The sequence below is a fragment of the Desmodus rotundus genome, chromosome 7 (assembly GCF_022682495.2).
Source record: "Desmodus rotundus isolate HL8 chromosome 7, HLdesRot8A.1, whole genome shotgun sequence".
In the NCBI taxonomy this organism is placed as follows: Eukaryota; Metazoa; Chordata; class Mammalia; order Chiroptera; family Phyllostomidae; genus Desmodus; species Desmodus rotundus.
In genome coordinates, this window is record NC_071393.1 from 75,609,175 (window position 1) to 75,625,731 (window position 16,557).

Sequence of the window (16,557 nt, forward strand, 5' to 3'; positions counted from 1 at the left end):
CTAACTGAGAGGCGGGCCCTGCCCAGCATGGGGCAGGGTTTCCAGAGAACTCCCCCAGCAAGGAGTCACCTAGCATGTAGCACATCCGAGACTCTGGGATCCTTCGCATCAGCCGTCCCATGAAGAACTCAGAGCCGAAGAGCTCGGTGGGGACGAAGGCCCCATACTTCTGCAGGCCCACCTCGTACGGGGAAAATTCACACCACTCTGCACAAGAAGCAGGACAGAGTGGTATCAGTCTCAGGTGGTACAGCCACACTCTCCCTCCTGGCCACCTGAAATGGGGCCCCGCCTTGGGAAGACCCAGTGAGGCCGCAGTTCCCCCACAGGACACATGGGGGCGCCATGGCCAGCTTCTGAGGGTGGGACAACCTGCATGGCTCATTTGCTCCTTAAAACCAGATAAATAGGGACCAAAACTGACCCCAAAGCAGGGAATGTCTCTAGAGTCGCTCCTTCTGGGCAACTTAAGAAATATCTAGGGTCCTTCCCCTCATGGCCTTTATTTCCCCATGTCCCATCAAGGCCACCCTGGGAAGCCAGGGGACCTTGTTGCATTCCCACTCCCCCACCATCCTTGCCCCAGGGCAGAAAAGGGCAGCAAAGTTGATTTCTTCAGCTGTCAGGAGCACCTTTTGGTGTGGAGGTTGGCAAAGGCTGGGGGGCCTGTGTGTGCCGGGTGCAGGGTGCCTTTGCCTGATGAAAAAGGACCCTCTTGTAAATTGCTAGTTGTCAGGGTTACCTCTGAAATCCTGGTTGCTTACATCGTCCTTGACATTGATGGTGAGGTAGATGGGCAGGGGGTTCTGGCCCTGGCTCAAAGCAGCGCGCTGCTCTGACAGTTTGCATTCATTTCTCTGTGGGGAAACAAAACGGTTAAGGAAAACAAGCAGACAAGCAGGCCCAGGGCAGCGCAGGATCGGGGCAGCCTGGACCTCCTGAGCCCACCAGGCTGCTGTGTGGGCCTGGCTGACATCACTTAGACCTGCTCTTTAATGCAGCGGTAGAAGTACGCTCATCCTTGGACTACTCGCCACCCCAGACACGTGGATGGGGTGGGACTGGATCTGCAGTTTAGGGCTGCCCCTCAAAGTCCCAGGGTTCTCCTCATGTCTTGGGAGCCAGAGAGTAAAGAGGCAGGGGTGGGAGAGGCAACTACGGCCTCTTTTCCTCCCCATCGACCTCCACCCACTCAAACTGGAGCAGCTCTGTTTTTCTTACCTGCTTTGCTTGTTGCAGAAAATGTGTTTGGGAGGGGGAAAGAAACTTCCTTCGTTCCTTCGTTCCTTCGTTCCTTCCTTCCTTCCTTCCTTTTTTTTTTTTTTTTTTTTTTTTAAACCAAAAGGTTTAGGCCCCAGATGGCAGCCAAGTTCCCTTGAAGTTCCCAGAGCCCTGGGCTGTGTAATCAGAGTGGGAGTCCTGCAGATCAGCTGGGGCCATGGGCCACCCTCCAAAGTGAACCAGCCAGTGTAGACAAGGCCAACTGAGGTCTTAGAGGCCAGGTGCTGATTCTGGGCCAAGCAGCTGCCTACCGGGCGGCCGTCCAGGGTTACTCAAGCCTGTGAAGGCCACACAACCTGTGTGGGATGGTAAACATGCCATACAACCCTTGAGCCTCCCTTGAAAGGCAAACAGGATACCTGTCCTGGAAGAAGACTCACAGCAGAGCCAGTCCACACTCATTATCAAGGGGACCCGAGGGAAACGAGCTCCTACTTCTGGCCAGAGTGGCGGAGCAGAGGCCTCCTAACATTAATCCTAGACTTGCTTTCCTGGTAACCCCGGCTCCTCCCCACACCAGACCCCAGAGGCAACGCTCAGACTTCTGACACTGAAGCCTTGGTGCTTTCCTCCTCCTCCTCACATGGCACACTAACTCTTGTTAGAAATATCAACCACCACTTATTGATGCAATTCCCATTTAAGGAATAGCACAGAACAGGGCTGGGATTTAAACCCCACCCTGCCTGAATCCAAAGCCAACACCCCCAGTCTCTGCCCGCGCTGCTTCCTCATGAGGACGGGTCAGAGAGTGGGCCATCAAAGGGGGCAGGTCGGGGTGGGGCCCATCAAAAGCTGTGAGTGCCTCCTGTCTGAACCCGCATGGCCAGGCATAGTTTCTGGAGTGCAGGCGGTACTAAATTTGCCAAAAGATTGAATGAGGGAATGAATGAATATTGAAGATGTGCCGTCTTTGGGTGCTCAGATTGTCTGGGTTTTCTGGAAGAGAAGACCTACTAGAAAATAATTTGCTGTGGGGAATTAAGAGGACAGGATGGGAGAGCAACCACGGCCTCTCTTCTTCCCCATCATCCTCCCCCACTCAACCTGGAGCAGCTCTATTTTTCTTATCTGCTTTGCATGTGGCCAAGTTCCCAGAAACTTCCTTCTTCTGGAAACTTGTGATTTGAAATCAAAACTCCTCAGACAGCTTTGGGAGTGGGGCAGGCAGCCACAGGCCTGAATAGAAGTTCTGCTTTGGGGCCAAGCAACAGCCAAAGGAGCCTGTGCAGCCAGAGGACCCAGGTGTCAGCGGAGCTCACCCCGACAGCAAGGACTACGGCCTCCCATGGGTCCTACTCCTCCAGCATGTCCCAAATGTTGCACACAGCAGCTGGGTCTCAACATGGCCTGGGCACGTATAGCTCAGATCTCTGAGTCTCAGTGCAAGAAGGAACCTCACTGGGCCCATCCTCATGTGGTGACCTTGAGAAGGGGCCCTGCTGACCTCCAGCTCCAGGGAGTGTCATTGAGTGAGGGTCCCAGCTGCTGAGCTCTGAAATCCACGCTGTTTGTTCTGAGGCCACACTTCCTGTGGGTGGCTCCCAGCCCATGACTGAGTAGGGAAGGCCCATTGGGCTCCTCTCTGATGGCCAGCTTGGCTGGAGGACTCTCAAAGGCCTTGCTGAACCTTCTAGACCACACACAGCAGTTTAGGATGCTTCCACCCAGCCTTTCTCCCTCTCTCCTCCACTAGGGGTCAGATGTGTATCACAGGCTGAGGGCTCCCAGGCTTTTCTGCTCCCTCCCTGTTTTCTCTCCTAGGTGTGTCTTGGTGTGGCTCTCAGAGGCCAGGCTAGCTCTCCGCAGGGTTGCACCTAAGCCACCCCCAAGTGGGCCTCAGTCATACTCTAAAGGGACGTGGGAAGACAGGCCCACCGTCCTCCTCCTTCACACATTTGGGCACCTCACACCTTTTACAGTGCAGAGATGCATCTGCAGATCTAACTTAACTTCCTCCTGCTGCCAGACACCCTGGAGAGGAAGAGAGCTGGACAGCAGGCAGGTCAGGGTACGGTCCAGGAGAAGCTGGGTACCTACCTCATCCCCCAGACAGGCCTCGATCAGCAGGCCCCAGAAGTCTGTAAAGGTGACCTTGTAGCCTTCCTGGCTGCGCTGCCGGAGTTCCTTCTTGTATCTGTGGAGCTGGTCTGGGAACAGGGCGGGCATCTTGTCCTTGACCACGTGCCTCCGGGCCTCGAGGATGGCAGCCTCCAGGTTCTTGGAGGACCAATCAGGGTCACGGTATAAAGTAGCCATGGTCCTGGGGAAAGACAGGCATGGCTGATAGAGCTGCACCTGCCCTGGTCAACCCCAGGTCTTGGCAGGAGAGAAAGTGGGCAGCTTGTGGGAAACTTCCTCCCTTCTGGCCTGATGGGAGAGGAGCCTGGAGGAAAGGGGGTGAAGGTTTTTACTCGTAGTCACAACTGCTACCACTCCTTGATTGCTTGTTGTGTGCCAGGTATCATGGTATCATAAGCATGTTGCTTAAGAGTGAGGATTCTGGACCCAGATCTTCCTGTGTTCAAATCCAGACCCTACCACTCACTAGCTGTGTCATCTGGGGCAAGTTACTTAACCACTCTTCACTTTGGTTTCCCCATCTGTGGAAAGGGGAGAGTTATGATAATTGCACCTCTTATCTCACCGAGCTATTGTGAAGATTGCATCCGCTCGCGCGGTGCAGCGTGGCCGAGCAGCACCCGGCACAGAGGAACTGCTGGGCCATGGAGTGGGGGAGCCATCATCTGACCCAGACTCGGCCAATGCCAATCCTGGGCTGCATCCTCTCTGCCACGTTAATTCCCACAATCACCGTGCTGGCTAGAGATTTGTTTCCCCTTCTAGACTTACAGGTGGGCTGTGGGGAGGAGTGCAACAAAGAGGGGGATCCCTGGCCCTGGGTGTCTGTCCCTGTTTGGCTCTTCTTGGCCCAGACCTCGCCTTTTGTCTATGTCAGGACAGCACCTGGGAGCCCCACCCACGGCGGACCAGTCTGCAGCCGTCTGAACAGTGGCCTCGTCCTTCCCGGGACTTGTTTCTGGTCAGGGAAGGTGGTGGTCAGTCAGGAAGTTTCTTCAACAAAACGCACCTTACTCTCCAGACGTTTCACTTGGTTACTTTCATACTTTTAAAAAACTTCCAAAACCAATACAAATATTTGGTTTTAAAAGAATCTTTCCCAGTTCTTTCCTAGGCCCAGTCCACCTCCCCACCATAGAATCAGGTTACCTCCTTAACCCACTACTCATGGGCAGGGAGCTTAAAAACCTGGGCCCTGGACTCTGACAGCCTGGGTTCAAATCCTAGTGATACCACCCATTAGCTGAATGGTCCCGGGCAATCCCTTTGTTTCTCCAGCTATCAACTGAGCAGAATGACCACATCTCCCTCACAGTTTTCTTATGAAAAAGAAATGAGGTGATCCATTGGCAACAGTCACCCCAGAGCTTGGTGCAGAGGCAACACTGCTCATTGTCAGCTCCTCCTTCTATGTCCCACCTGGGCCAAAGACTCAGGGCCCCCGATGCGCCAGGAGCCCTTGGTTTTCCTAGGGTCAGTGCGCATCCACTCACCCAAATGAAAGACACCCAGAATCCTGCCAGGATGGGGGCCACAGCTTGGGACCTTGGGGGCTCAGAGTCCCACTGGCCCCGGACAGAATAAGACACAGGTGTGGCTGAGAGAGGAGCCGTGGGCAGTCAGAGGGTCCTGGCCACCCTCGGCCATGGCTGCATTATGACTTTGGTGGCTGCTCTCACCATAAAAATACCAAAAATTTTGTTTTATGCCGGTTGTATAAAGACAAATGTAGTAATACTCTTTATTAAAATATTCTCAACCTAGAAGTTCATTTTTTTCCTTCTGATCTGTGGGGCCCTACCAGGACTGAGGGACCTGGGCATGGTAGCTCCTGCAGAGAAGCTGAACTCACGCTGGTCTCACTGGGGGAGCCAAGTTCTCACTCTCCTTGCTCCTCAGCAGAGTGAGGAGGTGGGGGCCTGAGGGAGCCTGCAGGGCAGAGGGAGCAGGCAGGGATGGGTGGTGGGCTGGACTGTGGGCAGCCAGGGCAGCTGGGCCAGCTCCACCTACCCTAGGTGACTTGGCACCTCCCCACTGCAGGAGAGAGGGCAGCTGCATCTCCCCAGCAGGACGGGATCAGTGGGACCAGGGGGTTCACGCATAGTTGGCCACCACGCTCGCAGATCCCTGCGCAGCCCCAGGGAAACAGTAATGCCAGTAATGACCAACGTGTATGGTGTGTATCCAGTACAGGGAGCGCCTCTCCCAGAGCCTCATGAGATCAGTACTACTAGTGTCCCCACTTTGCAGGTACCGAAACTGAGGCTCAGAGAAGCTGAGCTGCATCCCCGCGGTCACACAGCTGTAAGTGGTGGAGCTGCCCAGGATTCATGAGTCACTCTAACAAGGGGTAGAGGGAACCTCACCAGAGACTCCAGGCCCACCCTTTTGCTGTTTGCTCTGGGCTCCACCAGAGAGTAGCCCCCAGTCCCTTACCAGGTGGCCCCTGACAGGCCCGTAATGTAGCTGGCACAGTTCAGGAGGTTCAGCTTCTGCAGCCCCAGCAGGTGGCCGTACATGGCAGTCATGGATCTCGTTCCACCCCCAGTGGCCATGATGGCTATGAGCGGTACCTGGGGGTACAGAGAGGCAGACTGTTGGGGCAATGCTGTGTGGAGATGCCTCGGAGGGACAGACAGGAGCTGAGAAGGACGGTGGAGGAGGGAGAGCCGGCTACACAGAGCGGAGAGTGGGGCACTGAGCAACCTGAGCTCCAAACCCAATAGCAGGTGTCAGTGAAGGGCTCTGAAGCCTCACATGGGCTTGGTGAACCAGGAGCTCGGGGCTGGAAGAGTTCTTAGCACCGTTAGTGTAGCCCCCAGTTGCCACATGCTGGAATGGAGGTGCAAGGGGCTGGGCGTCTTGCTCAATAACCCAGCTTGTATACAATTCCTTAAAGGCTGCAAACTGATCATCTCCTAAGGACAATTTGGTGTGAGGGCTCAGGTCTGGTGCATGGCATGTGCCCGTGAGTGCCCTCTGTGTCAGAGCAGGAGGAGTGAGTTTCTGTACTGGGAAGCGGCAGGGTTGTTTCCTCTGAACCGACGTGGGTTTACTATATATGGCCTTGGCTTTTTTCCCTAAAGATGGCAGGAGAGGGCTCTTGGCCAAGACTTAGTCTAACTGTTTTCCTTTGCTAACACCCTGGCACAAGCCCTCCTCAGGCACGAGGTGTCCATCCACACCTACGGTCAGCCTCAGGAGGTGGACTCCCTGAAGGCTGACCTGCTGCCCAGGGGAATGTGGGCTCAGTCCACACCGGGAGGTGGCAGAAGGTCTAACAAAGACACCACTGTCTGCTCTGCGGGAAGAAGCTGGCTGTGGGAGTGGAAGCTGATTTGCTCCAGCTGCCACCTGCTGTTCTTTCTGGGTGTGTGTACGTGCGCATAATTTGGGGGAAGGGAAAACTGAAGAATGAAGGATCATCCCAGCGTCCTTTGGGTGGAGGTGTGCGGTATGGGAGGAGGTAGAGATTCACACATGTTCCAGCTGGGAGAGGCCATTCTGTCACCTCCAGATCTCTTACTGCTCCTTCCTTTCTCTCTCTACTCTGCTCTCCCCTCGCCTTGTGAACACAGCTGAACCCTACCCAACAGCCCTTACCTGGAACCTTAGCACTAAGAGCAACCAGGAAAGGCAGCGTGGAGGCCGGCCTGGGCAGGGAAGGGTGAGGGGCAGACATCAGGGGGTAGTGTTGGAAAGACACGTTCAGGGCAGGCACTGAGACCAGGCTGGCTGACCCCCACTCGCCCACCTCGTCCATCTGCAGGTCCTCCTCCAGCTGTAACACCTGCTTCAGTGCCTCAGCCACCACCACCTTCCGCTTCTGCAGGAACTCCAGCTCCTCCGGGCACAGGCTGTAGCCCAGCCGCACGTCCAGCGTCTGGGGGCTGTGGGGACAGAGGACCTTGGCTGAGCAGGCCTGTAGACTCCACTTCTCTGGAGAAGATGTGGCTTTGGGCTGTCTGCTTCCTCATCTGGAAAATGAGGCTAATCATGCTTAACTCCCAGCGCTGTCTTTGGGACTTAATGAGATAACACATGTAAAGTCCCCATACCTTAGCTGGTGCTCTATAAACAGGTATTCAACAAACTTAGGGACTCAGGGAGCCCTCTGCCTCCTCAGCAAGATCTGTAAAGTCCAGGAAGTCACCTTCTGTAGACTGAGGCCAGGCATGGCTGACAAGGGGCACTGACATCCCTCTGGCAATCTCTCTGGACAAGGCTCTATAGTAAGGCTTTTCTGAGCTGGACAAACATTGCCCTGTTTGTATGGAGCTCACCTTCTTCCTTAAGGTCTTCCTGCTCCAGGAATAATTATCGTCCTGTGTGTTTGTGCAGTTGACAAAAACCCATCACCTCCCTGATCTCACCATGCCATCTGCCAGGTCTGCAAGGCAGCTGGGGCAGGAGCTACTGCAGCGCACCTGGCGCTCGCCCCTGTGCATCACACCCCTGCCCTGAACCAGTGCTGGCCTGGCTTCCAGGGCCCTGCGTGACCCCGCTCCTTCCTGGGAGGGCTCATCAGCTCTCAGAGCTCAGAAGCACTTTCAGTTGCGGTTCTGAGCCTTTGCACAGGTCCCCGCCTTCACGGAAGCTTCCTCTCTCCGACCACCTACATCCCTTGCCTCCTCCAAGGTCAAGCCCCTCAGTGACTCCAGGTGAATGGACCTTGACAGTTTTCAACCAGAGTCTTAGTTAATGGCCTGAGTCACTAACAAGGTCGCACCTCCTTGATGGCAGGGCCTGGGAGCTCCTCCATCACATCCTTCCATGTCTACCACAGGCCTGCAGACACAGCTATGAGGATATAACTCTTCCCTTGACCTCAACAAGGAATGGATAATATAACAATGATAATAATAGCACCAGTTGAAATTTGCTGAGTGCCCCACTTGCCAACTACAGTAGCTCCCTGGGTCCTCAGAGCGACCACCAATGGTCAGTATTCTTGTCATTGCTCCAATTTATAGATGCGAAAAACAGGAGTAGGGAGGTTAAATAACTTGTCTCAGGGCAGAGAGCTAATCAAATCGGAGATGAAAATTATGATCACTTGATTTTTGACAAGGGTGCCAAGACAGTTCAATGAAGAAAGAACAATCTTTTCAGCAACAACAAAAATCGGGGACAACTGGATATCCACATGTGAAAGAATGAAGCAGAGCCTGCATGTCACACTGTATGAAAACTCACTCAAAATCATAGACCTAAATAGGAGAGACACCACAAACCTTTTGGAAGAAAACATGGGAGTAAAGTTTTATGACTTTGGAGTAGGCAGTAGTTTTTTAAATATGATACCAAAAGAACAAGCAACACAAGAAAAAATATAGATAAACTGAAACTCAGCAACATTTAAAATGTCTCTTCTTCAAAGAATACTATCAAGCATGTAAAAAGATAACCACCAGAATCAAAGAAAATATCCACAAATCATACATCTGACGAGGTATTTGCAATCAGAATATACACAGAACTCTTACAACTTAAAATAGAAGGCAAGTAACCCACTTTAAAAATGGGCAAAGAATTTGGATAAACACTTCTCCGAAGAACATATACAAATGGCCAGTAAGCCCATGAAAAGGCGTTCAACATCATTAGCCACCAGGGAAGTTCGCGTGCACACCGAGATGCCGCTCACGCCCCCGAGACGAACCAAGTGGAGAGACAGGACGGGAAGAGGGTACTTTACCAGGCTGTGGACTTCATGTGTAATTCACAGTTCTCTCCCTGGGGCATGAAAGATGAAAAGCTTGTCAGGGATGACAATTCCGAGCCAAGTGACCCCAACCAAAGAAGTGCAGACTTATCACACTGTCCACTCCCTGACTGGACTCAGCACACATGTGCACACAGGCATGCACACACATGTGCACACACAAGCTCCATCCCCCACCCCCTCCTCTGGACTTGCCCTGCCCATCATCCTTAACTTGGCCTCCACACCCTCTCTTTGGCTCCACACCGCAGCTCAGCTTACCCCACATGACTCCTCTTCCTGCCTGAGAGACCCATGAGTCACCTTCTCCCATGTGCCCCCCAGGCTCTCCCCACCCCCTGCCACAGGAGCTCCAGGCCGAGCTCTAGGCCTAGCTGCTCAGGAGGCCCCTGCCCAGGACCAAGCCCTCACCAGGGGCATGGTCATCGCCTGGCCATCGCTGAGGCAACCCAGGGGCTGGCTGACAGGGCCGTTCTTGTGCGTGCCACAGCAGCAAAGCTGGAAGGGAGGAGGTGGTTCTGTAAGTGGGGGCAGGGGGCTCCTCTGGCAGCCCGCCTGCCCCAGTTCCCCATGCCACCCCCAGATGCCGCCTTTTACCCCACAGCTCCATTGGCTTCTGGGCATGTCCACGTGCAACTGGGACTGGAAATACTTGGGGTAGTGGAAGGCGGCCAGGTTTGTGCAGCAGGGCTCCAGGCACTGTGAGATGCGCTGAGTGTGCTCGAAGGACTCGGTCACTGTCACCAGGAGGTCCTTCCCTGGAAGAGGGGGCAAGAGGGCTGAAACTCCGCACCCCCAAGTGCTTCTCACTTTCCCCAACCCAACTTGGTCCCGTAAAAAGCATAGCTAGAAGTGCCCAAGACAGGGGTTCCGAGTTACCTGGAGCACTGGTTAAAATGCCCTAGAGAGTCTCATTCTGTAGGACAGGGCCAGCCCAGGAATCTGCATTTTAATAAGGCTTGCATGTGATGCTGACGAGTGAGGCCCCCAGAAAGCCCTCTGAGATGCTGAGTCCTTCTAGGCTCTGCTTGCCCAGGAGGTGCCTCAAAGTCCCCTCCTACTGCACTAAAAGCAGCCCTCACTGCACCACCAGTTGCGGGTAGTAGCCTCTTCCTGCCTCCTTCACCCAGGCCTGCGGGGCCATGCTGCTCCCTCTCTTGGGGCGGGGCTGGGAGCTTGCATGGGTGGCATGGGACAGAGCAGTGAACAGGAGAGCCTCATGTTTGTGGGTCTCTTTGGTCCCTGCCAGCTACCAAATGCTAAGGCTCTGTGAATTGTCATCTGGCTGGAAGAAGGGGCACAGCCTGAGGGGCCCTGGGTGGTGTTGGTGTCCACCCATCCTGGTGCTGACCACTGCACCAGATCCAGGAACCCCTGGAGTGGCAGGGGTACGGTGCAGACCAGTGTGGACAGCACTGTGCACTGACCCCTGACCTGGGCGCTCTTCAGGCCTGGGAAGCTCTGAGGGTCTTGTAGGTGCCTGGAAGAACATGCCCCTTACAGAGTGTTGGGGGATGGGGGGACGGGGTCACAGCCCCTGAGGGTGAGGTGATCCTGAAGCGTTTCCTGCCAAGTTCTTGGGTCCCTACTGAGCCCAGGGCAGCCCTGGAGCAGCCACTTCTGGTGCTGGCGTGGTTAGGCAGCAGTCCTCCCCGTCTTCTCTCCCCCTCCCCCAGCAGGCAGAGGCAGTCAGGGGACCCACTTTTCCTATTCTTCCTCTGCCTTCTGGATTCTGCGTGAACCTCCAGGCGGGAGACTTGTCGAGCCTGCAACAAAGAATCGAGGGTCATTCTGAGCACACCGTTCGTCACTCTGAGTGGCCTGACCTGGGAAGAAGCCTGGGTGGGTGACCACACTTTCTGAACCCAATCAAGTCCTGCCATCTTATTCAGAGATTGATATTTGAAAATGAAGCTCTACTGAAAAATGTAGGGCATACGGTCACCATTCACCAGGGTCACATTCTCAGAAGCAGGTTTGGGGTGGAACCTGAGGGAACTTCCACCTTGGGCTTTGAAAGTGAGTAACTTCCCATGACGTAGCCTTATCTAGAAGGAGAGGCAGGTCAAATTCCTTCACCACAAACTCCCAAAGACTGATTTTGAATCCTGGGGTATTTGATGCATCTAATTGAAATGGCTGTGTCTACGGCTGAATTGTGAAATCTTTTTAACGCTAAGCTTGTGCCTACAGAGATTGGGGTTGGGGGAAATGGGACTGCTACTGATTCTGGGAGGAGCCTGCCTCCTAGCGGGCACTTTTACTGGGGAGCTTCCCAGGAAGGAGGGGGGGTTGTGGTTGGGATATGGGCTGCTGGGCCAAGGGTACCCAGCTGCGGCCACACCTCTGCCCTTGCCCCTGAGGGCTGGCTTCAGTTAGTTTGACTCTGAGTGAGCTTGGGGAGAGGGCCCAAGCTGGGCCCAGGGTTCTCTCCCACAGGCTGGTCCCTGGGCAGCTGCAGCCACACGTGGCCCCTGGGATTATAGGAACCTGGAAGAACAATTACCACCAGCACGCCATTGGTGATGAGGGTCTCAGGGGCAGAGGGCCTGAAAAACAAAATGAGAACTCCTGGTCAGTGATGTCATCCTCGACTGGTCTCTCACAAAAGTGACACAAAATCTAAATGAGGTCAATAATGAGACCGCGGAGCCTTCCTGGTCCTCCTGAAAAATACTGGCTTCGGAAACCTTAGGGTTGTAGATTGCCGGGGACAAAAGGGGCATACATTTTAAGCAGAATTTCCAGAAAAAAAAATAGATTTACAGGTTAGAAGGGGTAGAAGAAGATCCACCCCCCTGTCTTTTTTTTCCCTTAAAGAATAACTGTTCTTTATGTCCAACCAGATAAAATGCAGAGTTAGGAGAATAAACAGGCAGCAGGAAAAGGCGAGACCACCCCCCAGAGCAGATGTAAGGAGAGCTGGTAGAGAAACTGACCCATTCTCCATTCTGTGCTTTGATTCACTTACGCGTTTAACAAACAGGCAGAAAGGGGTCGGGTGAACGAGAAACCTCCTTGTGTGATAAGCCCAGAATATAAGCCTCCAAGGTCACATTTAGCAGTACGCTTAAGCCCAAGGTGACGGTGTCTCCAGATCAACTCTTAGTACCAGTTTTGACCTATTTCATTCTGAGAACCCCTTTCTACCTCAGCCAAGGATTTCCTCCCCTAAAATTCCTGTTAAATTAAGACCTGGAAAAGAGAGCGCAGATTTTCTTTAGTGTCAAACAGTGTTGATTTGACGGGAAATGAGGCACCTCAAATACGGCAATTCCTCACTTAATGTCCCCTTTAGATTCTTGGAACTGTGGTGAAATGACTGTAACAAAACCAATTTTAACATAAGCTGATTGAAGTAAACAAGAGTTAAGCTTCTGTATCATCTCATCATTACAACGAAATGACGAATGATGCTGAGACATCATCCGAAGACCTACTGTAGTTCTGAGGGCCTTGGGCAGAAGACTCTATTAGTGGAATGTGAAAAGCCCTCTTGTTCTAGCTCATTCCTCTTGCCCTCTGTCCCTGGCTGATCAGATATCCAGGGGGCTCAGCTCTGCCAGGGCTATGAAGAGGGGAGCGGCCAGCTGTTCTGGGGGAGGCTTGTCCCGCCCAGGCAGGGGACCTGCTGCCCTCCCTCACCACCCCTTCTCTTCCTTCTCTCTCTGTCCTCTTGTCCTTCTTATCCTCCAGCTCTTGACCCAATTCCACTTACAGTCAGACCTCCAGGACCCCGGGTCATTCTTCTCATCGAACATGATGGGGAATAACTTCACCTGTTGTGTCAGAGCCCCCCGCCCCATGACTGGATCCCAGAGTTGGCTGCAGAGGGGGACGGGGCCAGCCTCTGTTCTAGGCCAAGGTTTGGGGGAGTTTATTCTAACAGTTCTGGGTCAAGGAGAAGACCCCTTGGTCCTGACCTGTTTCTCAGCCTGACATCAGTAGAATAGGGAGAGTAGGGGTGGGGCCCAGGCATTTGAAATATTTAGAAGCTCCCAGTGATTCTAATACACAGTGAGGAATCTGAGGAGAGAACCAGGGGACAGAGTGGAAGAGGGGAAGACAGCAAAAATGCAAGCCAGGTTCTGAAAAGCAACTCAGCGGGTTAGGACCCTTGGGGAGCCCCCTCAGGGTCAGGGGCTGGGGCCTACTCACCTCTTATCCAGCAAGAACTCCACCTCCAGCTCTTCTATGCCCTACAGGAAGAGGAAGGGAGGGCAGCTGTGAGCTGTGAGTTGCCCTGGCAGCCTCTGAGAGCTGCCCAGCCTTCCCATGAAGCTGTCTTGCTGATATGGACTGGGGGTGGCTGCTCCGGGCTCTTGTCCCCTCTGCCTCCTGCTGTCCCTAAGTCTTTGACATCAAGAATGTCACTGACCACCCAGAGGAGGGTCAGGGTATGGAGATGACCCCCAGCCCCAGCATTCAAACTCTTCTGCCCCAGAATATTTTGCTTTCATCTTTTACCCCCATTCCTCTACTTCACATTGCTCTCCTGCCTTCCGGAAGGGCTGTGCAGGGACAGGGAGAGCTGCGGTATTGCCCGCCCCCCCCCCCCCCCCCCCGAAAGTTCAACACCGAAGGGGGAGGGGCCCCTTCCCTGCCTATTCCTTTACACTTCCTACTGTGTAACTTCAGGCAAGTTGCAACTCACTGGACCTTAAGTTCCCCACTGAAATGTAATCCAGGCGAGGGCAGGGATGCTCTGACCCTGACGTGTTCCCAGTGCCTGGCCCATAGTGGGTGTATTTGTTGAATGATTGAATCTATTGTATAACTTCCTGGTCCTTTCCAGCTCTGACTCTTCTCTGATTTGCAGATTTGCCCTCCTTCACTGTCATCTGTCTTCTGTGCCCTCAGGCTATCCTGGCAACAGGACAGCTGACAGAAGGAAAGGCGGAAAGGCAATCAACACTTACTGCATCTCCACTTAGTACTGTGAACAGTGCAAGATGCCTTAGTCACCGTTTCCCACTTAAGTCTCACAGCGTCCCTGCGCGACTGGCACTAACATCACCATTATAGAGAGGAGGAAAAAGAACTCAGAGGAACTGAATAATTTCCACCAGGTCATAGCGTTGGTAAGCACTAGCACTGGGATTTGGATCAGTGGTTGTCTTCCCCTGACTTTGCTGTTACACAGAAAGGAGCCTGTGAAAAGTCATCATGGGAATGACCAGCAGCTCCTCATGAGGCAAGAGGCTGAGGGGCTTGGCAGCTGCACCCACCTCTGGGTTGAGTGGGAACTTCACATGGGTTTTCTTCCTGAAGCAGAGCTTGGTGAGGTCATAGAGAACTGTCAAGAGATGGTCATCTGGTGTCGCTGTGTCTTCATCACAGACGCTTAACTCTAGCACGTTCTAGGAGAGAAGGCAGGGCACAAGTGTGGTCACAAAGTTTGCATGGACCCATTGACCTGTTCTCATTGACCTCAGTCCAACCAAGGAGGTGGGTCTGAGGATCAGGGACCAGCACAAAGGTCCCTGCTCAGGTGTGAGAGACATTTGTAGGGAAATGGGTTTAAAGAGCAAAGTGTCTATTCCACCCTTTCCAATTCTCTGAAGCCTTCCTGCCTTCTGCTCTGACTCCCCTGTTGGAGAATTTGGCAAGCTTGGCTGGGGCCTGTGATGTATGAGGGATTTCATCTTACCTGGGGGGACGGATAGAAGGGCAGAGCAAGCAAGACTCCTGCCAGGATATGGAATGTGTTCAGCTATAGGGCCTCAGAGCTGAAGACAGCTCCTGTGGGGTTAGAAAACCCAGATCAGGGAAGCTAGCATCTTAACACTCCAGGGGAGTGATGTGCCAAAGGCTATAGACATTCTGACACTTGATGGGGTTGGGGTCAGGTGTTGGAACACCAACCTTTGGCTCATCAGCTCCTAATGAGGTCTCATAGATGGTTCCAAGGCAGCATGTCAAGAGTTGAGCCCCTACTCTGTCATCTGACTGAACTCTGAGGTCAATGGTCTCAGGCGACACAGGTTAACTTCTGAGGCCCCTTGTTCTAAGGATCCTGGGAGATGCAGGTTGGGACTGGGTTTGCCTCTTTGGTCCCTATTTGGTATACCTGAGGTGGTTCTGAGCTTTGGCAGCTGAGTGAGATCTGTTGACCTTGTAATTACTGGAATCCCAGGTATGTCCCAGAACCATCCCAGGAGCCCCCTAGGTCTCTAGACAAAGGAAGCCCAAATTCTGATTTCAAGATGGCCAATTGAGCCCACATCAAAATCCCCTTCTTTCACCAGAACCATGTGTGTGATAAGTATTTTTAAAGTGATAAATATAAAAAGTACTTGCCATAAAACAGAAATGGAGAAACACATCTAAGATATGGAACCAGTAAGCTGGAGAGAGCTTCCAAGTCTCAAATATCCCAAGACTGGCTGATGCCTCCGAGATGAGGCCAAGTTTCTCACAAGGAGCACTCTGCTGAGGCTGTCACAGCTCAGCGTGCTCAAGGAGATGCAAACTTGACTAGAGTCACCACATCTCTGAATAGGACCAATACCATTAAATAGATCACGAAGTGAAAGAACACACCCCCAAAGAATTAGAGATAATAAAGCAATCTAAAAAGATTAGCATAGAGAAAGCCCTCTGCATAGAATTAGGCTGGCCTTGGACCTAGTGAATAGAATGGTTCTTCTCTTTGGTGTATTCTCCTGCTTGGAGTATGTTTTGGAAGGTGCTGGAAACATACTCTATTTGGAGGCAGGAGACACCCAGTTCCAGAAACAATTAGGTAGAAGGACAAGAGAGATAGGAAAGAAGGAGGAAGGATAAGGAGACTCAGAGAGGGACAATATGAGATAGGCTGAAAGGAGTAGTTGAGCGAGATAATAGGTCAAGTAGGTAGAAAGAGACACTTGGGCACAGGAAGGACATGCAAACAAAGAGAAGGACTAGCTTGCAAGGGGGGGACAGAAATGCCCCCGGGGCAGATGGCTGCAGTTCTCCCCATCTCACCTTCACTTGGCTCTGGATCTGGAAATCGAAGCTTTCGTTCCACTCTGGGTTTGGGCAGTTGGAGATGGTCCTAGTCCTCAGCTTTTCATGAGAAGCAGTGGGCAGTGAGAGGCTCACATAGCAGTCTGTCTGGCTCACTGTCCGATGAAGACAAATGTGGGAGGAAGGAGCAAGTTGTCGATCCAGGTCCAGATTGGAGAGAGTGTGGAGTCAGAAGGGAACTTCAGCCAAGTCACTTCCAGAGCAAGAAGGCCTTGTCTCAGCTTCAGCCCCCCTGCCCCCCACCCCCGCACCCCAACTCATGAGTCTGACTCTTCAGAGACTTTTGTCCCAGAACCCTGGGAAGATCACAGACTGTGGGCTAGGGGGTTCACAGAGGGGAGCCCAGGCCTCACTGACTGTTCTCATGGACACAGATGGCCTCTGGCTCTTATAAGAAACACCCTGGCTCTCTGGTGTGGGACAAGGGCATGGTGCACAGTTTTCTCTCTGCCAGGGAA

The 16,557-nt window shown here is 53.1% G+C and overlaps 1 protein-coding gene across 1 annotated transcript in view; it reads right to left on the reverse strand.

Annotated features, from left to right (window-relative positions):
• PLA2G4E (phospholipase A2 group IVE) overlaps window positions 1–16,557 on the reverse strand; it is a 34,159-nt gene that overhangs the window by 6,912 nt on the left and 10,690 nt on the right. The window contains exons 3-15 of the mRNA XM_024567931.3: window positions 16,058–16,194; window positions 14,317–14,448; window positions 13,247–13,287; window positions 11,595–11,637; window positions 10,791–10,854; window positions 9,686–9,846; window positions 9,500–9,586; window positions 9,062–9,099; window positions 7,118–7,253; window positions 5,800–5,936; window positions 3,322–3,544; window positions 743–857; window positions 70–207 (exon numbers count right to left, since the gene is read on the reverse strand). Of these exons, the coding sequence (XP_024423699.2) occupies window positions 70–207; window positions 743–857; window positions 3,322–3,544; window positions 5,800–5,936; window positions 7,118–7,253; window positions 9,062–9,099; window positions 9,500–9,586; window positions 9,686–9,846; window positions 10,791–10,854; window positions 11,595–11,637; window positions 13,247–13,287; window positions 14,317–14,448; window positions 16,058–16,194 (1,452 nt within the window). The remainder of the gene's footprint in view (window positions 1–69; window positions 208–742; window positions 858–3,321; window positions 3,545–5,799; window positions 5,937–7,117; window positions 7,254–9,061; window positions 9,100–9,499; window positions 9,587–9,685; window positions 9,847–10,790; window positions 10,855–11,594; window positions 11,638–13,246; window positions 13,288–14,316; window positions 14,449–16,057; window positions 16,195–16,557) is intronic.